Genomic DNA, 25,460 nt, shown 5'->3' with positions numbered 1-25,460 from the left:
GTTTAGTAGGAGGAATGTTGACCTGGATTCTGTGGTAATAATGTTGGTGAAACTGCCACCACCATTATTCCTTGATGTGGAGATGCCCACGTTGGACTGGGGTGAGCACAGTAAGAAGTCTTACAACACCAGGTTAAAGTCCAACAGGTTTGTTTCGATGTCACTAGCTTTCGGAGCGCTGCTCCTTCCTCAGGTGAATGCAGAGGTCTGTTCCAGAAACATATATATAGACAGATTCAAAGATGCCAGACAATGCTTGGAATACGAGCATTAGCAGGTGATTAAATCTTTACAGATCCAGAGATGGGGTAACCCCAGGTTAAAGAGGTGTGAATTGTGTCAAGCCAGGACAGTTGGTAGGATTTTGCGGGCCAGATGGTGGGGGATGAATGTAATGCAACATGAATCCCAGGTCCCGGTTGAGGCCGCACTCATGTGTGCGGAACTTGGCTATAAGCTTCTGCTCGGCGATTCTGCGTTGTTGCGCGTCCTGAAGGCCGCCTTGGAGAACGCTAACCCGTAGATCAGAGGCTGAATGCCCTTGACTGCTGAAGTGTTCCTCGACTGGAAGGGAACATTCTTGCCTGGTGATTGTCGCACAATGTCCTTTCATTCGTTGTCGCAGCGTCTGCATGGTCTCGCCAATGTACCACGCTTTATTCCTCGAAATTGAGAGCAACTTCTGGAGTCCGCCTAGGAATAGTTAAATGTGGAAATGCAGACGTTGCTGTCAGTAATTTTACACGTTGCTGCAGTGTGCCCTGTTGAAATGTCAGCAACCCACCCACCTCGCAAGTGCAGTAAAGTAGAAATCACTGAACTGATGAGAACTTGTCATTCGATGCTGTGGGCCCTGTTGTAAAAAGTTACATCCTGCTGAACAAATGTCACAATTGCTGCTGAACAAATTGACCAGACCGAAAAAATTTATTTCATATTTGTAGAATGTCAATTTGCTCCATTATGATTTTAAAACATCGCATTCTTAACATTTGTTAATTATATTTCAGCTCCTACCTTGATCCCAGTTGTGTATCCCAATCGAAATGGGCCGGTTTAGCTCAGTGGGCTAGACATCTGGTTTGTAATGCAGAACAAGGCCAGCAGCGCGGGTTCAATTCCTGTACCGCTTACCCAAATAAGCACTGGAATGTGGCGACTAGTGGGCTTTTCACAGTAACTTCATACTTGTGACAATAAAAGATTATTATTATTATTTATTTCATTCTCTGTAAAAGTTTATAGATTTAGTGCATTTTACTTCCCAGTTTGCTGTCTATGAGAATACTTCAGTGTGATTGGCTACTTAGCATGGTTGATGGGTGGCCTCATATCCTCTTCACTGGGTTCCAGGTGGAAATTGGTATTGGAAAAGAGGAAGTCCACACCAGAGGTTGCTCGATCTTTGTGGACAGTGTCCTCAGAAGTCAATGGCAAATGGTGTTGCGTCACTGCTGACTGTGAAGCCCAGGCAATACCTTCAAACATCATATCAGGCAGCATTTTCATTTTTTGTGACCCAATGGAGAGTTTTGCACTGCTGCTATTGACCATCTCTTTCCTTTCTGCTCCCGTTCTCACACAGGCAAATCAAAAGGGTCTCCTGTAATAAATAAAGGTAGAGTAAATGCATTTTACCAAAGTTGACTGGACCAAAAATATGGGTGCATCAAATATTCAAAATATCAAGAACTTTCTGGGAACATTAAGGTTTTGTAGGTATGCATCCACGTTCCATACTACAGGCCAGATTTTCATTGAGTTGGGTGACACAAGAGCCCTTTAAAAATGGAAGAGAGAACCCGATTCAGGGATTCCATTCCCCATTCCCATCGCTGGCAATTTTTACCAATGTGGGATAAAGGTGTAGGTAGCACGCTCGCACCCAGCACTCCTGTCTTTGCCGGCTCCATTGCAGGGGTAGGCAGGCCGTCCACCGCTGCCCTGCCCCGCCTTCCAACTCCCCATCACAATAATTGTGGAGTCGGGTCACTTCTTTAGGAATGTGTAGTTCACGGCACATCAGAAGGGCCTTGAATCATGGGAGAACCCTAGTCCCAAGTGGGGAACCAAGAAAAAAAATCAGTCCTGCAGTACAGAACAAAATCTGTTCTTTTAGCTTCAATAGTTAGGTACTGTTTTCTAAATTAGATGTGTTTCGATGCAGTGATCGATTATAAGACTTTGTCCTGTGAAGGTCAGTTGGCCTTTACATTAATCAGCATTTTGTAAGTGTTGAGATGCATTGGAGTACTTTATCCATTCAAAAAAGTGCTAACATTCATGCAAAACTGAAGTCAATAATTCAGAGTAAGCAGCACCATTAGAGATGAGCTAACGTATTTCACTTATAATTTTAGTTACACCATAACGATAAAGTAAAACTGATTAGTGCTTTCAGCAATTCTTTCATAATTTATTTGAAACAAATGGAAGCTACTACAGAACAATTGTGCCAAAGCATTTTGCTGGCAGAAATGATTTACATCATGTATTTATACCTGATATTTGGCCCAAAAGTTCTATGAAATGAAAATCACTTATTGTCACAAGTAAGGTTCAAATGAAGTTACTGTGAAAAGCCCCTAGTCGCCACATTCCGGCGCCTGGTACGGGAATTGAATCGTGCTGCTGGCCTGCCTTGGTCTGCTTTAAAAGCCAGCAATTTAGCCCAGTGTGCTAAGCCAGCCCCTACGGTGCACATGTAGAAACCAAAAACACATGTAAGTGAGATAATCTATACTTGTTATTAAAAATTAAAAGCCACCACAAAATAAGCATTCAAAACTACATTTACAAGTTAAATCATGCCATATTGTATATAAAAGACAAGTAAACAACATTGTGCAATCCTTTAGTGCTTGCCCTAAGAGTATCTCTTCCTGACCTAATGCTCCTCTTTATCTCAGTGGTTGTAGCCCTGGGCTTGTGGAAGGCTGCTGACCTTCAGTGGAGGAGACTGCAGATGGTATTAGAGTAGCTTAGAGCCTGGAGGGCCTGCACACTGACTGTACCACCTTGGCTTAGGGAAAGCAATCTGGGCAGACTGGCAACGGTGAGAGCACTGGCATAGTGGCACAGGTGGCAGAACAAGTGCGGTCGTACTGCAAAAGGACAGAGAGTTTGAGCTACAGGGGGCTATTGTCACTGACAAGGGGAGGCACCTCGGCAATCCTGGTAATCTGCTGGAGGGCAGCTTTCTGGGCTGCTGCAAGAGGTCTCTTAATGCGCCAACGTTTATTTTCGAATACCTGTCAGCCTTATTCTATAGGCTGTCCCACTGAAGTGCTCATCTGTATCTTCTGCAGTCAGAACCCATGTGCAACCCCACCGCCTCCTGTGAGCCTGAATTCTCCTTGTCACAACAATAGTTGCAGGTCACTCTTGCTTAGTACCTCACCACATGCAGATTCTGCCTCTGTACTATCCTTTAAATTACATGTAGTATCAGCATCTGAGCTGGTGACAGCGACCGAGAGACAGGTGTCTTCAAGACCTTTTTCTTGCAGTTCCACCATTGCTGAACCAGGTTCCATTTTTTGGGTATCTTGAAGGAGAAAGGCACATGGGTAAGGTTTTTTGTGTGGAGGCAGGGTGGGGCAAGTCTTATACCACTGCACCTTGTATATCAGAGAGTTTGGGATGAGGGGGAATTAGGGTGCAGGTGGAGATCTCTGTTGGACGATACCAAAGAATTTGATGAATTTAGCCCTGCCACTGGCCATAGACTCAGCAATGGAAATCGCAGTAATGGACAGTAATCATAGTTGCACCAGCAGAAGCCCCCTTGTGCTTCACCTTATCTTGAAAAAGAGACGGAAGTGTACGCCAATCCGTTTGATGTTGCTGTCATGGTTGAAAAGCTGTCAGTGTCTGCAAGCTGTGGAATGTGGGTGTGAGGCTTGCAGCAGTGCTAAGTGTGTAAGGCTGAGGTGAAGCATATGAATGTTGGGGAATAAGACCTGATTGATAGAGATTATTGGTAGGTGTGTAAAGGGAGTGTTGTGATTTGTGCACCTGCTGAGTCTAGTACAGTGTAGAAGATGACATTTGAAGATGCATTCACTGACCTTGACAATTCATGTGGAGTCATTGAACTTCTTATACCACTGCATCAGCAGGGCTTAACTCTTGTATCACTGCATCCGCAGGGCTTAACTCGTGCTATTGACTTCCATGGCTATCTGATCTCATGAAGTTCTGCGCATGTGTCTAGAATGCTCATGCCCCCGTATGGATAAAGGACATTACTCAAACATTTCACTCCTGCCTGCATGGCTAGAGTCACAACCTACATGACACCTGAACTGTTTGAATCACGATGCATTTCCTCTTTAAGGGGCGCATACTAGGTTGAGGGGGTGGTACGGTAGCACAGTGGTTAGCACTGTTGCTTCACAGCGCCAGGGCCCAGGTTCGATTCCCGGCTTGGGTCACTGTCTGTGCGGAGTCTGCACGTTCTCCCCGTGTCTGTGTGGGTTTCCTCCAGGTGCTCCGGTTTCCTTCCACAAGTCCCTAAAGACATGCTTGTTAGGTGAATTGGACATTCTGAATTCTCCCTCAGTGTACCCGAACAGGCACCGCAGTGTGGCAACTAGGGGATTTTCACAGTAACTTCATTGCAGTGTTAATGTAAGCCTACTTGTGACATTAATAAAAATTCTTATAATCAGTTCTGGCTAACTTTAAGTGGTGCTAACCATTTACAATATTGGAATTGTACTCCAGGAATCCAATTGGTAAAGGAGAGGACCACAGCCAATTTTTACTCAATCTCGCATTTATTTACAGATTAAAATATTACATGTAAACACCTACAAACTCAACTTCACCCCAGTCTCAGTGAGTGTCTCTTTAAAACTCCAATTAATGTCCTCCAGCTGAATAATAATTAAACACAATTGATATACCATTAAAAAATGGGCTTCAGCTCAGGTGCTCAGTCAACCAAGAGCATGTTTATCGCTGGCAGGTTGCTGTAATCATTGAAATGAGCTGGCAGCATAAAGTTTGTAATCTGCTTGCACTACAGGCAGTGGGTTAATCACGCATTGCAAACTGGAGCACCCGGAGGAAACCCACGCAGACACGTGGAGACCGTGAAGACTCCGCACAGACAGTGACCCAAGCCGGAAATTGAACCTTGGACCCTGGAGCTGTGAAGCAACGGTGCTAACCACTGTGCTACCCTGCCACATATAAAAGCAAATTACTGCGGAAGCTGGAATCTGAAACGAAAGAGAAAATGCTGGAAAATCTCAGCAGGTCTGGCAGCATCTGCAGGAAGAAAAAAGAGCTTAACGTTTCGAGTCCAATGACTTTGACAAAGAGTCATTGGACTCGAGTGGTAGCTCTTTTCTCTCCCTACAGATGCTGCCAGACCTGCTGAGATTTTCCAGCATTTTCTCTTTCGTGCTACCATGCCACCACCCTTTGGTCTCCTGTTAATGCATCCTGCTATCTTATCTTTATGCCACTATTAGCACTTCTTCAGTCATTAATGCCAGCATTAACACCCCCTTTGTTTTATGTCCACAACATCATTGTCAATCTATCCTTAGCTCTGACCTATCCCTGACCTTCCATTCTGCCCCACCCCACACTCCAACTATATATAATTCATTACATTTCTAGCCCTCTTCAGTTCTGTAGAAGGGCTGTATGGACTCGAAACAGTACCTCTGTTTTTCTCTCCACAAATGCTGCCAGATCTGCTGAGTTTATCCAGCATTTTCTGCTTTTTATTGCAATTCCTCTGCTTGTTTTCAACGCCATCAGCACCATTATGTTTTATCTGCGATTTATATTCTGTTTAGATAGATTTAAGATAGGTACCATCTTGATACATTTAAAATGTATTAACTATGAAGTGAATTTGGTTTTTATAATTGTACTGAAATGAATATTTCTTTTAAACCCTCACAGACCTCAAGCCCAACTTCCTGCAGTTCTCCAAGATATTCTCAAACCCAGCTGAATAAAACACTGGACACAGACAGTGGGATTCTGAGGTACTATACAGTAGGACTAACTAATTATTAAACTGTTTTAACTGAAGTAAAATATAAGTTACTCAGATCAAGAGAAGTTATGATGCAAGCAAATAGTTTTAAATGTGGCATAACACTACAATGATAAAACATGTACTTTTTTGTCTGTGTAGAATCTTTAACTTGCATTTTGTTTTGCTTCACACAGTTAGCAAAGGGTTAACATAATCACCACATCCACACCTCCACCCCAGATCACATGGTACATTTGCCAACAAAGAAGTTATCAACTCACAGCATCTCGGCTGCAAGCACTCCACAAATTAGGATGAAGAGCACAATGCGTTGCCTTCAGAATAAACTGTTTAAGTGCAATGACTCTTAAGCAGGGACATTATTAATATTGCCCAGTAGGGGATCTCGCCCAGATCAAGCCAACTGTTTTCCTCTAATACTAATAAATTTCTCTGGAAATTTTGGCATAATTCTCTGAGAGAAACTCACCATAGTTTTTCGAGTAACTTGCCAGTTCTGCCATTACAGGAGATTCCAAGTCCCGGTTGAAACCACTAATGTGCAATCAGCTGGTGTAATAGATCCCTTGAAAGAATTTGAAGGAGAGCAGGGAATTTACTTGGTGTCCTGAGTAGTGTTTCCCCCACCAAAATCACTGACAACAGAATTAGCTCTGAGGAGAGGTTGAATGAACTCGGTTTGTTCTCACTGCAACGACGGAGGTTGAGGGGCGACCTGATAGAGGTCTACAAAATTATGAGGGACATAGACAGAGTGGATAGTCAGAGGCTTTCTCCCAGGGTAGATGGGTCAATCACTAGGGGGCATAGGTTCAAGGTGTGAGGGGCAAGGTTTAGAGATGGACGAGGAACATTTTTTACACAGAGGGTAGTTGGTGCCTGGAACTCGCTGCCGGAGGAGGTGGTGGAAGCAGGGTCAATAGTTACATTTAAGGGGCATCTTGACAAATACATGAATAGGATGGAATAGAGGGATACAGACCCCGGAAGTGTAGAAGATTTTAGTTTAGACAGGCAGCATGGTTGGCACAGGCTTGGAGGACCGAAGGGCCTGCCCGAAGGGCAGCAACCTGCCAGCGACAAGGGACTTGTTTACAGCACAAACAAGTCCTGTGCTGTACTTTGTTTTGTTCTTTGTTTATGTTCTATAGAACTCATTTATTGCATGTTGGACCTTGTTCTGGGTAAAATTGGTTACCACATGTCCAAGTAAAGGTAACTTTTTATTTACTCATTCCTGGGATGTGGGTATCAGTGGGTGTTTATTGCCCATCCCTAATTGTCCTTGAAAAGGTCGAGTGAGCCGCCATCCTCAACCACCCAGGGCCGGATGGGATCTACCCCAGAATACTGAAGGAGGCTAGAGAGGAAATTGCTGAGGCCTTGACAGAAATCTTTGGATCCTCACTGTCTTCAGGTGATGTCCCGGAGGACTGGAGAATAGCCAATGTTGTTCCTTTGTTTAAGAAGGGTAGCAAGGATAATCCAGGAAACTATCAGGCTGGTGAGCCTTATGTCAGTGGTAGGGAAATTACTGGAGAGAATTCTTCGAGACAGGATCTACTCCCATTTGGAAGCAAATGGATGTATTAGTCGAGGCAGCATGGTTTTGTGAAGGGGAGCTCGTGTCTCACTAACTTGATAGTGTTTTTTGAAGAGGTCACAAAGATGATTGATGCAGTTAGGGCAGTGGATGTTGTCTATATGGGCTTCAGTAAGGCCTTTGACAAGGTCCCTCATGGTAGACTGGTACAAAAGGTGAAGTCACACGGGATCAGACGTGAGCTGGCAAGGTGGATACGGAACTGGCTAGGTCATAGAAGGCAGAGAGTAGCAATGGAAGGGTGCTTTTCTAATTGGAGGGCTGTGACCAGTGGTGTTCCGCAGGGATCAGTCCTGGGACCTTTGCTGTTCGTAGTACATATAAATGATTTGGAGGAAAATGTAACTGGTCTGATTAGTAAGTTTGCAGACGACACAAAGGTTAGTGGAATTGCGGATAGCGATGAGGACTGTCAGAGATACAGCAGGATTTAGATCGTTTGGAGACTTGGGCGGAGAGATGGCAGATGAAGTTTAATCCGGACAAATATGAGGTAATGCATTTTGGAAGGTCTAATGCAGGTTGGGAATATACAGTGAATGGTAGAACCCTCAAGAGTATTGACAGTCAGAGAGATCTAGGTGTACAGGCCCACAGGTCACCGCAAGGGGCAACACAGGTGGAGAAGGTAGTCAAGAAGGCATACGGCATGCTTGCCTTCATTGGCCGGGGCATTGAGTATAAGAATTGGCAAGTCATTTTGCAGCTGTACAGAACCTTAGTTGGACCATACTTAGAGTATAGTGTTCTATTCTGGTCGCCACACTACCAGAAGGATGTGGAGGCTTTAGAGAGGGTGCAGAAGAGATTTACCAGGATGTTGCCTGGTATGCAAGGCATTAGCTATGAGGAGCGGTTGAATAAACTCGGTTTGTTCTCACTGGAATGACGGAGGTTGAGGGGCGACCTGATAGAGGTCTACAAAATTATGAGGAGCATAGACAGAGTGGATAGAGGGGTCAATTACTAGGGGCATAGGTTTAAGGTGTGAGGGGCAAGGTTTAGAGGAGATGTACAAGGCAAGTTTTTTACACAGTGGGTAGTGGGTGCCTGGAACACGCTGCCGGACGAGGTGGTGGAAGCAGGGACGATAGTGACATTTAAGGGGCATCTTGACAAATACATGAATAGGATGGGAATAGAGGGATATGGACCCAGGAAGTGTAGAAGATTTTAGTTTAGACGGGCAGCATGGTCGGCGCAGGCTTGGAGGGCCGAAGGGCCTGTTCCTGTGCTGTACCTTTCTTTGTTCTTTGTTCACTGTAGTACATGTGGCACTGGTACACCCACAGTGCTGTTAAGAATAGAGTTCCTGGATTTTGACCCAATGAAAGTGAAGGAACAGTGATATAGTTCCAAGTCAAGATGGTGTATGGCTTGGAAAGGAATTTGCAGGTGATGGTGTTCCCATATATCTGCTGCCCTTCTTCTTGGTGATAGGGGTTATAAGTTAAAAGGTGTTGTCTGAGGAGCCTTGGAGAGATGTATTTTCTACTTGGTACATACTGCTGCCACTTTGCACCCATGGTAGCTGCAGTGGATGTTCAAGGTGGTGGATGCTGATGAAATGGGATGTTACCAATGCAGATTGTGTTGTGGAAATGTGATGTTGTGGTGATAGCAGAGACCTGTCTGAAGGAAGGGCAGGACTGGGTGTTAAATATTCCTGGGTACTAGGTGTTGAGAAAAGATAGGAAAGGCAGAAAAGGAGGAGGGGTGGGGGTATAGTTAGGGAGAGCAATTGCAGTGCTGGAGAGAGGACGTCACAGAGGATTCAAGGATATGATCAATTTGGCCAGAGTTAAGGAAGAAAAAGTTTGCAGTTAATTTGCTCGATATAGTCTATAGCCTACCAACTAGTGAGAAGGATGGAGTAGAACAAAACCTGCAGGGAAATTGCAGAGAAATGCAAACAGTATAGAGTAGTTTTGATGGAGGACTTTAATTACTTGAATGTAGGCCGGGACAGTGGTAGTGTAAAGGGCAGAGAGGGGGAGAAGTTCTTAGATTGTGTTCAGAAAAATGTTCCACAGCAGAATGTGTACAGTCCAAGAGAAAGGATGCAGTGTTCTTGGAAATGAGGTAGGTCAAGTAGATCAAGTGTCAGTTGGGGAAACATTTGAGAGACAGGGACCATTGCATTGAAAGATTTAGGATGATAATAGAAATGGAAAATAGGCAAACCAGAGTAAGAGTAACTAACCAGTGGAGAGGTGATTTAAGTGGGAAAAGTTAGACTGGAATGGAAGGTTGACGGGAAAAACTGTAGCTGAACAATAGGCTTCCTTCAAAACAGAAAGGATCCGGACACAGTCAAGGTGTATTTCCTTAAAAGGGTACGGTAGGGTAAACATTCCAAAGCTCCCTGGATGAAAAAGGAGATAGAAATTAAAGATAAGGAAGAAAGAATTTGCTTATGACAGGTGTCAGGTAGAAAACACAGTTGACAACAAAAGGTTCAGAAGGGAGGCGCAAAACACATTAGAGAAGCGAGGAGGGATTATGAGAAAAGCCTGGTAGACAACATAAAGGAGAGTCCTGAAGTATTCTCTTGGCATATAAATAGTAAAAGGGTGATAAAAGGAGGCATCGGATCGAATAGGGTGGCAGGGGGCATGGCAGAGGTATTAAGTTAATACTTTGCTACCGTCTTTACTAAGGTGGTAGATGCTACCCAAGACATGGTGACAGTCAAGGAACTTCTGTCCCTAGAAGGGTTCAAAATTGATCAGGAGGAAGTGTGAACGGGTTGAGATGCATCCAAGGATATTGAAGGAAGTGAGAATGGAAATTGCAGGGGCACTGACCATAATCTTCCAGTCTTCTCTAGACTCAGGGGAGGTGCCAGAGGATTGCAAATATTACACCCTTATTCAGGAAAGGTTGTAAGGATAACCCCGGAAATTACAGGCCAGTCAGTTCAACATCAGCAGTGGGCAAGCTTCCAGTAACAATTATTCGGGATAGAATTAGTGGTCACATGGAAAATGTGGGTTGATTAGGAAAACTCAGCATGGATTTCTTAAGGGATAATCATGTTTAGCTAACTTGCTGGAGCTTCTTGAGGAAGGACCAGAGAGGATCGATCAGGGTAATGCTGTTGATCTGGTGTACTGGGACGTTCAGGCAGCATTCGATACAGTGCCACACTTGTGAGAAAAGTTAGAGCTCATGGAATAAAAGGGACAGTAGAAAGGTGGATACAAAATTGGCTGAATAATAGGAAGCAGAGATAAATGGTTAATGGATATTTTTCAGGCGGGAGGAAGGTTTGCAGTGGTGTTCTCTAGGGGTCGGCATTGGGATCCTTGCTTTTCCTGATCTATATAAATGATCTATATCTTGGTGTGCAGGGGACAGTTTCAAAGTTTGCAGATGATACAAAACTTTGAATTATTGTAAACTGTGACGAGGGCAGTGTAGAACTTCAAAAGAATATAGACCAGTTTGTAGAGTGGGCAGATAGGTGACAGATGAAGTTCAATGTGGAGAGGTGTGAGGTGATGCATTTTGGTAGGAAGAACATGGAGAGACAATAGAAAATAAGGGATAAAAATTCTAAAAGGGATGCAGGAGCAGAGGGACTTGGCTGTAAATGTGCATAAGTCATTAAAGGTGGCGGGACAGGTGGAGAGAGCAGTTAATGAAGCATATAGTATTCTGGCCTTTATTAATAGGGGTGTGGGGGTGTGGATAGAGTACAAGAGCAAGGAAGTTATGCTGAACTTGTGCAAGACACTAGTTAGACCTCAGGTGGAATATTGTGTAAAATTCTGGGGCATCACACTATCGGAAGGATGTGGAGGCATTGGAGAGAGTGCAGAAGAGGTTTAAAAGAATGGTTCCAGGGATGAGAAACTTCAGTTATGAGGAGAGGTTGGGACTGTTCTAAAAATAATAATAATCTTTATTGTCACAAGTAGGCTTACATTAACATTGCCATGAAGTTACTGTGAAAAGCCCCTGGTCGCCACATTCCGGCACCTGTTCGGGTACACGGAATGCACTGCCTGCACGTGTGGTGGAGGCAGGTTTAATCGGGCCATTCAAGAGGACATTAAATGATTATTCAAATAGAAACAGTATGGAGAGTGTAAAGTCTCAGGCAAGCGACCACTCGGAAGCAACGACTGAAGAAAAAGTTAGATTTATTTCCTTATATATTTACACTTCCGACTCCCCGATGGGTCTCCAGCACCTGGCCCACACTTGGACCGGGGTATTTATGTCCCAGCAGTCTCTGTTTTAAGGGGGTAGACTTGCCCCTCTTATTTGGGGAGATTGTACTCCGGTGAGGCCACAGGGACTCTGAGGTTGCTGATCCCTGGGCCCTCCTGTATGTGGAAAGGGTCAGAGGAATGGCACTATGTCATGATGCTCCTTTGGGGATCCGGTGTCGACACGATGGGCCAAACAGCCTCCTTCTGAAGCATGTAACAGTTCTGTAAAATGCAAATTCTTTCCCATAGAAACAGCTCTGAGTTCACATGGGTGGCAAGAAACCTTACCCAGTGCTTGTACATGCCAGAGAGAGTCTGAAATAATAGCAGCCAATGCACACAGATAAAGTTGCTTACTGACGGAAAATACTCAAAAAGACAAATGTAGGCTCCTACTTTTATTTACGGAAAATACAAGTTGTATTTTTAATATACGTTAATTATCCACTAATTGGAAGAAAAAAAATGAAAATTTCTTATTGTCACAAGTAGGCTTCAAATGAAGTTACTGTGAAAAGCCACATTCTGGCGCCTGTTCGGGGAGGCTGGAATGGGAATTGAACCGTGCTGCTGGTCTGCCTTGGTCTGCTTTCAAAGCCAGCGATTTAGCCCTGTGCTAAACCAGCCCCATTATCACAAGTAGCATCTTTCCCATTATGGCCGTGCTCTCTGGAAGACCCTACCTTCCATTTAATATATCCTATACCCACATTACAGAGACATTATGGTGCAGAGTGAGTTACAGTAAGTGGAAAGTATTTCTCAACTAGTATGTAGTGAACATATATGTCAAAATACCTGACCTGTTTAGTTTGGCAACAGTTACGCAATGAAATGCTATTTTATGACCTGCTCTCAATATTGACCAAGATTGCTTTCCAGCTGGCAAAGTTGAGTGCAATCTGAAACAAACCCATGATAAAAATGAAACACATTTTACATGAAACCTCTCCAGGTGAAAAAGCTGATACTCAGAGAAACTCAGTTTCTATGTTACAAGAAAGATGCATAAGCCAAAGTTGGTATGTTTTTACTGTCGTATAAAAAACATGTTCTAATTCGCACTCTAACTACTATCTACAGATAGGTCGTAGGTTATATTTTTCCTTGTGAACATAATACAGTCCTTGACATAGTTTGACAAGGAAGTTGTTAAATATCTTTCTTATTTCAGTTCCTGCAGTAGTAGATCAGGTTCTGAAATTTACAACATGGGCAAACCGATATCTCCCAATGGTGCGAATGTCTGTGCAACAACTCGATATGGAAGACAGTCTGAGAGGAACGTGCAGTTAAATTTATTGGAGTCTGAAAGCAGAAGATGGGCCCTGACTGACAGTCTGAAAACAGCTTGCTATGCCTTAAAAGAGCAGCGAGAACGAATGAACAAGAAGAATATGGAAGTGGTCAATCACAGTGCTATAATTGACAAGATGATCTTAAAGCAAAAGGTACAGTAAAATCACATTCACATAACTCTGCACTCAATTATTTACTGTCAAAACATATATTAATTTTTTGGATTGGATTGGATTTGTTTATTGTCATGTGTACTGAGGTACAGTGAAAAGTATTGTTCTGCGTACATGACTTGGATGGACCAGGGCAGATTGTTGGTGTTGTGCACACCTAGGAATTTGAAGCTGTCAACAATTTCCACCTCGGCCCCGTTGATGCAGACAAGGGTGTGTACAATACTTTGCTTCCTGAAGTCAATGAGCAGCTCTTTAGTTTTGCTGACATTGAGGGAGAGATTGTTGTCATTACACCACACCACTAGGTTCTCTATCTCCCTCCTGTATTCTGACTCATCGTTATTCGAGATCCGACCCACTACGGTCGTGTCGTCAGCAAACTTGTAGATGGAGTTGGAGCCAAATTTTACCACACAGTCGTGTGCGTATATGGAGTATTGTTGGGGCTAAGTGCGCAGCCTTGCGGGGCCCTGGTATTGAGGACTATCGTTGAGGAGGTGTTGTTGTTTATCCTTACTGATTGTGGTCTATGGATCAGAAAGTCAAGGATCCAGAGTGAGGAGCCAAGTCCCAGGTTTTGGAGCTTTGATATGAGCTTGGCTGGAATTATGGTGTTGAAGGCAGAGCTGTAGTCAATAAATAGGAGTCTGATGTAGGAGTCCTTGTTGTCGACATGCTCCAGGGATGAGTGTAGGGCCAGGGAAATGGCATCTGCTGTGGACCGGTTGCGGCGGTATGCGAATTGCAGTGGATCTAGGCATTCTGGGAGTATGGAGTTGATGTGCCTCATGACCAACCTCTTGAAGCACTTCATTACGATCGATGTCAAGACCACTGGATGGTAATCATTGAGGTTCTTCTTTGGCACTGGGATGATGGTGGTCTTCTTGAAGCAGATGGGGACCTTGGAACAGAGTAGGGAGAGGTTGAAGATGTCCGCGAACACATCTGCCAGCTGGTCCACGCAGAATCTGAGTGCACGTTCGGACCCGTTGCCTTCCGAGAGTTCACTTTCAGGAAGGCCAATCTGATTTCTGAAGCAGTGATGGCGGGTATGGGTGTGTCCGGGGCTGCTGGGGCAGTCGTCAGCGGTTTGATGGTTTCCTGCTTGAACCGAGCATAGAATGCAATGAGTTCATCGGGGAGATGTGCGCTGCTGCTGGAGATTCTGCTCAGCTTTGCTTTGTAGCCTGTTATGCTGTTTAAGCCTTACCACAACCGACAAGAGTCTGTAACGCTAGTCTGTGACTCTAGCTTGGTCTGGTATTGTCTCTTGGCATCCCCGATGACTTTGCGGAGGTCGTACCTGGATTTGTTGTATAGGTCAGGGTCGCCTGACTTAAACGCCTCAGACCTGTCCTTCAGTAGGGAATCAATCTCCCGATTAAGCCATGGTTTCCGTTTGGGGAACGTACGTATTACTTTCTTTGGCACTCAGTCTTCTACACATTTGCTGATGAAGTCTGTGACGGTGGTGGCATACCCGTTTAGGTTGGTCACTGAGTTCTTAAATATGGACCAGTCCACTGACTCCAAGCAGTCATGTAGGAGCTCATCTGTTGCGTCGGACCTTTGGGCAGCATACAGGAAGAAGCTAAGAGGGGAAGATATAAAGCTGAGTGTCATTTGAAATGTTAATTCACAGTCGTTTTTTAGTACAGAGCTTGAATATTGCTGAAAAGTGAGACATGTTGTCAAAGCTTTTCATCTTACACTCAACAGGACAAACACAAGAATACCAAATTTCAAAAGGACACAATAATTTATACTGCAGGAGAAAAGGATGCCGAGGCGTCACAATGAGGAAATCAGCAGGGAACTCTGGGTCAACTAATTATCTTAAATTGGTTAAAAGAAAATTACTGCGAATGCTGGAATTTGAAACCAAAAGAGAAAATGCTGGAAAATCTCAACAGGTCTGGCAGCATCTGTAGGGAGAGAAAAGAGCGAACATTTCGAGTGCCGATGACCCTTTGTTAAAGCTAAAAGACACTTTCACTGTCTTTTAGCTTTGACAAAGGGTCATCTGGACTCAAAACGTTAGCTCTTTTCTCTCCCTACAGCTGCTGCTAGACCTGCTGAAATTATCCAGCATTTTCTTTTTGATCTTAAATTGGTTGTTGGACTATTAGCTCCCTGTTGCTTTCTCCATGACTAAGATCATTGTGATTATTTGAAATTTGGCATTCTTACATTTGTCCGAATAAGTGTAAGATGAAAATCTTTGGAACCATGTTGCTTTTTTCAGCAATATTCAAATATTCATTACTGGAGAAGGCAGCTAGTTCTATCTGCCTGCCTGTCTGTTGGATCTGCCTTGTAATGTATGTATCTACCAATGTGCATTGTCGACCTCTGCATGTAAATGTTTATCTATTCACCAATGTAGATATATATCTGTCCAAGTATATATCGGCTCTGTTATCCATGTTAGTGTCTCTGTAAACAGAAACAAGGGGGTGGATTGTTCCGCAGGCCTCTAAACCAAATGGGGAGGGGTCATCAACAAGCATTTGCTGGTAGTGAGATTAACAGCACAATCTCCAGGGAGATGGCCTCCAAGATAACCACCTCCTTGCTCTCTGTCCTATTGAGGACAGTGGGTGGACTCCTGATGCCATAGGCCCAATCAGCAGTTCTGGAGCATCAGCAGGCCTGCACGGAAGTACCCTCACTGGGCAGCCCAGGAGAGCAGAAATCAACAAGTAAAAAGGGATGGAGGGAAACCCTTCTGCTGAATTGAGCTCAGTCAAAATTGCGGCTTTAATGCTTGTGACCCTGCCAATGGGGCATGGAGCGTCCGGCTCTGATGACCATCTCCTACACCCCCTCCCCCTCATCCTGCTGCATAGAGTTGACCTCCACTGGGCTGGCCATCTCTACACATGGCAACAAGCAACGGCAAGATACCAGCGAGGCCATAAATGTTCCCCTATTGTAACAGGCAGCCAATCAGATTCACAGCTCACCTCTGGGAAAATTCCCTGGTAGCAGAAATGCACCAGGGAGCTGTGCTGTTGTGGCTCTTCCCCATTTACCCGGCTCCTCTGCCTCCACTGCTGCCAGTACTGGACCAGAAAAATTCAGCACAAGACTTCTAGCTGCTATATATCAGACTGCATATTGCTAACTGAACACTAGAGGGAACCCTGTTGATGGTCTAATGTGGGTTGATGGATAGTCAACAATCCTGCATCCAGAAAATGCAGTTTAATTAATGTTAAAACCACAGCAGATATTAATTGCCAAGCAAACCAAATCCCAGTGGGCACCTATCTTACAGACTATCCCCCTTTGTGTTTGTATTTTGAAAATTAAAAGAAAATATACTTATCTTAACAGAAAGAAGTCCAGTAACATCTTTGGAATTAAAAAAATATAAGTAAAAAAGGTTTATTAACAAGAAGAAAAGAAAACTTAAGCACATAAGATTACAGTTACACAATTATTAATAATAATAATCTTTTATTATCACAATTATGAAGTTACTGTGAAAAGTTCCTAGTCGCCACATTCGGGTAAGCTGGTACGGGAATTGAACCTGCACTGCTGGCCTTGTTCTGCATTACAAACCAGCTGTCTTAGTCCACTGAGCTAAACCAGCCCATACAACATTATTCTTTTTAAAAAAATATATATTTTATTCAAAATTTTGTGGCCAAACATAACAGTACATAGTTTTTCTTTTGAACAACAACAAAGCAATATAAATAACCGTGGCCAATTTTAAACAAATAAATAAATAATATATAAACAAATACAAAAACAAAACTAAGTGGCAACTGCCTTGTCAAAAATAGTTACTCTCCAAATATACAATCCAACAATCCAATATACATGACCTATAACAAGTGTCTATACATATACAATGACATGCCTGAGAGTCCGTCCGGTTCCTCCCACCCCCCTCCCCCCTGGGTTGCTGCTGTTGTCTTCTTCTTTTCCATTCCCTGTATCTTTCTGTGAGGTAGTCGACGAACGGTTGTCACCGCCTGGTGAACCCTTGAGCCGAACCTCTTAATGCGAACTTGATCCGTTCTAACTTTATAAACACTGCCATGTCGTTTATCCAGGTCTCCACACCCGGGGGTTTGGCTTCCTTCCACATTAACAATATCCTGCCCCGGGCTACTAGGGACGCAAAGGCCAAAACATCAGCCTCTCTCGCCTCCTGCACTCCCGACTCTTCTGCAACCCCGAATACAGCCAACCCCCAGCTTGGTTCGACCCGGACCCCCACCACCTTCGAAAGCACCTTTGCCACCCCCGCCCAGAACCCCTGTAGTGCCGGGCATGACCAGAACATGTGGGTGTGATTCGCTGGGCCTCTCGAGCACCTCCCACACCTATCCTCTACCCCAAAAAATCTACTGAGCCGTGCTCCAGTCATATGCGCCCTGTGTAGAACCTTGAATTGTATCAGGCTTAGCCTGGCACACGAGGACGATGAGTTTACCCTACGTAGGGCGTCAGCCCACAGCCCCTCCTCAATCTCCTCCCCCAGCTCTTCTTCCCATTTCCCTTTCAGCTCATCTACCATGATCTCCCCCTCGTCCCTCATTTCCCTATATATGTCCGACACCTTACCATCCCCCACCCATGTCTCTGAGATCACTCTATCCTGCACCTCCTGCGTCGGGAGCTGCGGGAATTCCCTCACCTGTTGCCTCGCAAAAGCCCTCAGTTGCATATACCGAAATGCATTCCCTTGGGGCAACCCATATTTTTCCGTCAGCGCACCCAGACTCGCAAACGTCCCATCTACGAACAGATCTCTCAATTGTACTACCCCAGCTCTTTGCCATGCTCCAAATCCCCCATCCATTCTCCCCGGAACAAACCTATGGTTATTTCTTATCGGGGACCGCACCGAGGCTCCCGTCTTTCCCCTATGTCGTCTCCACTGCCCCCAAATTTTCAATGTAGCCACCACCACCGGGCTTGTGGTGTATTTCTTCGGTGAGAACGGCAACGGTGCCGTCACCATTGCTTGTAGGCTAGTCCCCCTACAGGACGCCCTCTCCAATCTCTTCCAATCCGCTCCCTCCTCTTCTCCCATCCACTTACACACCATTGAAACATTGGCGGCCCAGTAATAGTCGTTTAGGCTCGGTAGTGCCAAGCCCCCCCTGTCCCTACTACGCTGCAAAAATCCCCTCCTCACTCTCGGGGTCTTCCCGGCCCACACAAAACTCATAATACTCTTCTCGATTCTCTTGAAAAAAGCCTTCGTGACCACCACCGGGAGGCACTGAAACACAAAAAGGAATCTCGGGAGGACCACCATTTTAACCACCTGCACCCTACCTGCCAGTGACAGGGACACCATGTCCCATCTCTTAAAGTCCTCCTCCATCTGTTCCACCAACCGCGTTAAATTAAGCCTGTGTAATGTACCCCAATTCTTGGCTATCTGGATCCCCAAGTACCGGAAGTCCCTTGTTACCTTCCTCAACGGTAAATCCTCTATTTCCCTGCTCTGCTCCCCTGGATGCACCACAAACACCTCACTTTTCCCCATGTTCAGTTTGTACCCTGAAAAATCCCCAAACTCCCCAAGTATCCGCATTATCTCTGGCATCCCCTCCGCCGGGTCCGCCACATACAACAACAAATCATCCGCATACAGAAATACCCGGTGTTCTTCTCCTCCCCTGAGTACTCCCCTCCACTTCCTGGAACCCCTCAATGCTATGGTCAGGGGCTCAATCGCCAGTGCAAACAATAACGGGGACAGAGGACATCCCTGCCTCGTCCCTCATTGGAGCCGAAAATAATCAGACCCCCGTCCATTCGTGACCAAGCTCGCCATCGGGGCCCTATACAGCAACTGTACCCATCTGATATACCCATCTCCAAAGCCAAATCTCCTCAGCACCTCCCACAAATAATCCCACTCCACTCTATCAAATGCTTTCTCGGCATCCATCGCCACCACTATCTCCGCTTCCCCCTCTGGTGGGGGCATCATCATTACCCCTAGCAGCCTCCGTATATTTGTGTTCAGCTGTCTCCCCTTCACAAATCCAGTTTGGTCCTCATGAACCACCCCGGGACACAATCCTCTATCCTCGTTGCCATTACCTTGGCCAGAATCTTAGCATCCACATTCAGGAGGGAAATGGGCCTATAGGACCCACATTGCAGCGGGTTTTTTTCCTTCTTTAGGAGGAGCGATATCGTTGCCTCTGACATAGTCGGGGGCAGCTACCCCCTTTCCCTAGCCTCATTAAACGTTCTCATCAGTAGCGGGGCCAGCAAGTCCATATATTTCCTATAGATTTCAACTGGGAATCCGTCTGGTCCCGGGGCCTTCCCCGCCTGCATGCTTCCAATCCCTTTCACTACTTTCTCCGTCTCAATCTGTGCTCCCAGTCCCGCCCTCTCCTGCTCCTCTACCTTAGGAAATTCCAGCTGATCCAGAAAGCACATCATTCTCTCGTTCCCTTCCGGGGGCTGAGCTTCATATAATCTTTCATAAAATGCCTTGAACACTCCATTCACTCTCTCCGCTCCCCGCTCCATCTCTCCCTCCTCATCTCTCACCCCCCCCTATCTCCCTCGCTGCTCCCCTTTTCCTCAGTTGGTGGGCCAGCAACCTGCGCGCCTTCTCCCCATATTCGTACTGTACACCCTGTGCCTTCCTCCATTGTGCCTCTGCATTACCCGTAGTCAACAAGTCAAATTCTACATGTAGCCTTTGCCTTTCCCTGTACAGTCCCTCCTCCGGTGCCTCCGCATATTGTCTGTCCACCCTCAAAAGTTCTTTCAATAACCACTCCCTTTCCCTACCCTCCTGCTTTATTTTATGTGCCCTGATAGATATCAGCTCCCCTCTAACCACAGTCTTCAACGCCTCACAGACCACTCCCACCTGAACCTCCCCATTGTCATTGAGTTCCAAGTACCTTTCAATACACCCCCTCACCCTTAAACACACCCCCTCATCTGCCAATAATCCCATGTCCATTCTCCAGGGTGGGTGCTGTTCTTTTTCCTCCCCTATCTCCAGGTCCACCCAATGTGGAGCGTGGTCCGAAATAACTATAGCCGTGTACTCCGTCCCCGTCACCTTCGGGAACAGTGCCCTTCCCAAAACAAAAAAGTCTATCCATGAATAGACTTTGTGGACATAGGAGAAAAACGAAAACTCCTTACTCCTAGGTCTGCTAAATCTCCAGGGGTCTACTCCTCCCATCTGCTCCATAAAGTCCTTGAGCACCCTAGCTGCAGCCGGCCTCCTTCCGGTCCTGGACCTCTGTCTGTCCAGCCCTGGGTCCAGCACCGTATTAAAATCTCCCCCCATTACCAACTTTCCCGCATCTAGGTCCGGGATACGTCCCAACATACGCCTCATAAAATTGGCATCATCCCAGTTCGGGGCATATACGTTCACTAAAACCACCGCCTCCCCTTGCAATCTGCCACTCACCATCACGTATCTGCCCCCACTATCCGCCACTATGGTCTTTGCCTCAAACATTACCCGCTTCCCCACTAATATAGCCAACCCCCTGTTTTTTGCGTCTAGCCCCGAATGAAACACCTGCCCCACCCATCCTTTGCGAAGTCTGACCTGGTCTATCAGCTTCAGATGCGTCTCCTGCAGCATAACCACATCTGCCTTAAGTTTTTTTAGGTGTGCGTGTACCCGTGCCCTCTTAATCAGCCCGTTCAGCCCTCTCACATTCCACGTGATCAGCCGGGTTGGGGGGCTCTTTACCCCCCCCCCCTTGTCGACTAGCCATCTCCTTTTTCACTCCAGCTCCTCACCCGGTTCCCACGTAGCTGTATCTCCCCCCAACGGCGCCCTCCTGCCCCGACCACCTCACCCCATACCAGCTCCCCCTTCTCCCCAGCAGCAGCAACCCAGTTAACCCCCCCCCCCCCCCCCCCCCCCCCCCCCGTTAGATCCCTTTCTAGCGTAATTGCACCCCCCATGTTGCTCCCAGAAGTCAGCAAACTCTGGCCGACCTCGGCTTCCCCCCGTGACCTCGGCCCCCACTGTGCGAGGCCCCCTCCTTCCTGCTTCCCTGTTCCCGCCATGATTACCATAGCGCGGGAACAAAGCCCGTGCTTCCCATTTGGCCCCGCCCCCAATGGCCGGCGCCCCCAGCTCCTCATCCTCCCTCCCCCTCTCCCCCACGACATGGGGAAGAGAGAAAAGTTACAGGGTCGCAGGATTAACAACTTGGGAAATCATCTCTTCCCCCATTTCCCCACCCTTCACCCCACGTAATCACCCCACCACTTTGTCCCAAACGTTCTTTTTCTAGCCCGCTTATTCCAGTTTCTCCTCGACAATAAATGTCCATGCCTCTTCTGCCGTTTCAAAATAGTGGTGTTTCCCTTGGTGTGTGACCCACAGTCTTGCCGGCTGCAGCATTCCAAATTTAACCTTCCTTTTGTGCAGCACCGCCTTGGCCCGATTAAAGCTTGCCCTCCTTCTCGCCACCTCCGCACTCCAATCTTGATATACGCGGATCACCGCGTTCTCCCACCTACTGCTCCGGGTTTTCTTTGCCCATCTGAGGACCAACTCTCTGTCCTTATAGCGGAGAAATCTCACCACTATGGCTCGAGGAATTTCTCCAGCCCTCGGTCTTCGCACCATAACTCGATAAGCTCCCTCCACCTCCAACGGGCCCGTCGGGGCCTCCAATCCCATTAACGAGTGAAGCATCGTGCTCACATATGCCCTGGCGTCCACCCCTTCTGCACCTTCGGGAAGACCAAGAATCCTTAAATTCTTCCTCCTCGCATTATTCTCCAGCACCTCCAGCCTTTCCACACACCTTTTGTGTTGTGCCTCGTGCATCTCTGTCTTCACCACCAGGCCCTGTATTTCGTCCTCATTCTCAGCAGCCTTTGCCTTCACGACCCGAAGCTCCTGCTCCTGGGTCTTTTGCTCCTCCTTTAGCCCTTCAATTGCCTGTAATATCGGGGCCAACAGCTCCTTCTTCATCTCCTTTTTAAGTTCTTCCACGCAGCGCCGCAGGAACTCTTGTTGGTCAGGGCCCCATATTAAACTGCCACCTTCCGACGCCATCTTGCTTTGTGCTTGCCTTCCTGGCCGCTGCTCTAGAGGATCCACCGCAATCCGGCCACTTTCCTCTCCTTTTTCCATCCGTGTCCAGGGGGGATTCCCTTCTGGTTTACCGCACAGTGTTTTTAGCCGTTAAAATTGCCGTTGGGGCTCCTATCAAGAGCCCAAAAGTCCGTTCCACCGAGCTGCCGAAACGTGCAACTTAGCTGGTCATCGCCGCACCCGGAAGTCACAACATTATTCTTAATAAATTTCCCCCCCCCCCAAAAGACCTCGTACTTGGTCAGACCCACAAGTAAGCACCTTCTAGGTAACACTCCCTCATATTTTTTTTAACTATAAAAACCTAGTATTATTACCCAAGGCATAACTGCTTTTTCTTTGAAAAAGCCATACTACAAAACCCCTTAAACCTCCTTCCACTCTGCCGTGGAAACCCAAGAAACAAGAGCAAGACTCCTTTTCACAGCCCAAGACTTTTCTGACTTGACTGAATGGCTGAATCAAACTTCCCTGCTCTCATCACAGATCTGTTTTCAGGGAAATTTCCTCACGCAGCCAACACCTAAGCTTTGCACAGCAACTTTAAAATACCCCTTTTCCCTTTCATCTCACATTCCATGTTCACACATCTCTTTGAAGCTCAAATCCGAGCAAATATAAAATCTTCCGCGTTTATATTTTGTCTCTGCTTTTGGATCAGTAAAATGTAATAAAACCTCTCCTGTTTACCCACGGAACTCCTGTAAGATGCAAAAATGTTTCTTGTCACGTCTAACTTCCGTTCGATGTTCAAACAAACTCTCAAATTATCTAAAAGTGCAAATGTTGGATCCAACATATTTACTTGCATCTCAAACCCACTATAATATCTCATTACAAATGGACAAACCTAACACCGCTATCCTTGCATGTCTTAAACCATCAAGGCAACCTGTCTCTAGTACCCTTTCCTTAACTTAATTCAATGATACAGGCAACCTTCTTCCCAGAGTAACACAATATTACCCCAAAATATTATAAAAAGTTAACGGGTGGGATTCTCCATCCCGCCAGCCCGGTTTTCTGGCACGGCACGCCTCCACCAGCAGCGTGACTCTCCGTTCCCGCAGCCGGCCAATGGGGTTTCCCGTTGTGGGCCACCCCACACCCTCGGGATATGTGCTGGCATGCTGGCGGGGCGGAGGATCCCCACCAACAGAGAATCCCGCAGAATACCTATTCTCTCATTAGAACTTCTATTTTATACATTGGATACAACATGAATTGTCAATCAAAGATGGGTGTTTGCTTCATGAATTTTGCATTGTTATCTTATATAATTTCAAAACTATTTGATCCAGGAACTACATGCAAGGCATATGTAAGAATAAAAGGAAAGGGATTAGCTAGCATGCACATTTGATGATTTTCACTTAGCAACAGGTTTGTGCATGCCAACAGCTATTAGATCAGCCTAACTGTAAATCGTGAGGAAACACAATACATAGAATCTTTGAATGGTGACAGCATTTGAATGGTGGCCATTATATAATCCTAATTTAGATTTTTAACTTTCTCCTTACCCCCCACCTTACTATTTCCCACTCTGGTACTGTCTTTCCTAATATTAGTTGCATTTTGCTGTCCTTCTACAGTGCATTAGCAAATCATTCCGTAAGGAAATTGGTTCCAGCTCTGTTTAGGTGCAGCCTGTCTGACCTATGCATTTTCCATCACCTCCAGAACTGATCCTAATGTCCCAGAACTGTTAAGCCCTCCCTTCCTGCATTATTTGTGCAGCCACACATTCTGCTCTTTCCTCCGATTTCTATACTAGCATGCACGTGGCAACTGGGAATAATCCAGAGATGGCTACTTTTGAGGTCCTGTTTGCTAATTTGCGACCGAGCTCCCTAAATTCTGCCTGCCTGCTCGTTTCCCATTCGCACTCTCCCTGCATATCCTTAGCCAGGGGTTTTCAAACTCAGGGTCGTCACCCATGGGTGGGCCGCGGGCAAGCTGCGGGTCACGGGTTGGTTGCGGTGCTCGGTTGCGGCGTTCCCCATCGTGGGAGGAACACCAAATGGCCGCGACCGGCTTTAAAAATTGCCGGCAGTGACGGACTTTTGAGATTGCCAGCTATCCCGCACGTGCGTGCCGTACCCGCAGTGCACAGGCCTGGAGCCCAGCGGGGTGTACGGCCTCCTGCTGACGTCAGCGCGTTGTCCAGGGCCAGCCTTTTTCATCAAAATGACAGAGTCCTCCCACTGGAAGCGGCGGCAGAGTGGAGGTCACGCGCCCCGTACGCTGACGTCATGTGTACTGGATGCGAGAGAGTTTCCTCCATTTTGCAGATGTCAGCAGAGCTGATGAGAACTCTGGGTGCCTGGTGAACAACCCATGAAGAAGAAGCTAAAAACAGGCACGAAGCAGCATATAGATGATTACTTGAGGTATGGGTTTATTAATTGTTCCACTGCAAATCAGGATTCTCTGATCCCTGACCCTGTAATCAGGTTCGGCGAGGGGGCGGAGAATCCCCGATGATGCCAAAATCGGGGCCAGTGCCACTTTTGCGATGCTCCGCCCCCTGAAAAGCAGCATACTCTCGGAGGGCCTCAGGCCGTTGCTGTATCCAGGGCCGCAGGGAGACGACGGCTGTTACTGTCTTGAAATTCTGAGGAGAGGGGGCGCTGGTATTGTGTAGAAATTCTGAGGGGGGGGGGTCGGCTGGTATTGTGTTGAAATTCTGAGGGGGGGGTCGGCTGGTATTGTGTTGAAATTCTGAGGGGAGGGGGCGCTGGTATTGTGTTGAAATTCTGAGGGGGGGGGGGGGTCGGCTGGTATTGTGTTGAAAGTCTGCGGGGGTACAGCTGTTATCGTGTCAAAATTCTGAGGGGAGGGGGCGCTGGTATTGTGTTGAAATTCTGAGGGGGGGGTCGGCTGTTATTGTGTTGAAATTCTGAGGGGGGGGTCGGCTGTTATTGTGTTGAAATTCTGCGGGGGGGACAGCTGTTATCGTGTTGAAATTCTGAGGGGTGCAAGGGGACAGTCTGAATGTATCGCACTTGCAGATTGATGATTGAACATTAGAGGGTGCCAGCACGAT

The 25,460-nt window shown here is 46.3% G+C and overlaps 1 protein-coding gene across 1 annotated transcript in view; it reads left to right on the top strand.

Annotated features, from left to right (window-relative positions):
* Positions 1-25,460, top strand: part of LOC140408231 (uncharacterized) — a 62,139-nt gene that overhangs the window by 772 nt on the left and 35,907 nt on the right. The window contains exons 2-3 of the mRNA XM_072495163.1: positions 5,926-6,011; positions 13,023-13,299. Of these exons, the coding sequence (XP_072351264.1) occupies positions 5,926-6,011; positions 13,023-13,299 (363 nt within the window). The remainder of the gene's footprint in view (positions 1-5,925; positions 6,012-13,022; positions 13,300-25,460) is intronic.

This window comes from Scyliorhinus torazame, chromosome 3 (genome assembly GCF_047496885.1).
Source record: "Scyliorhinus torazame isolate Kashiwa2021f chromosome 3, sScyTor2.1, whole genome shotgun sequence".
NCBI classification, from domain to species: domain Eukaryota; kingdom Metazoa; phylum Chordata; class Chondrichthyes; order Carcharhiniformes; family Scyliorhinidae; genus Scyliorhinus; species Scyliorhinus torazame.
Note: the sequence above shows the minus strand (reverse complement) of the source record. Positions and strands in the feature narration are given on the sequence as shown.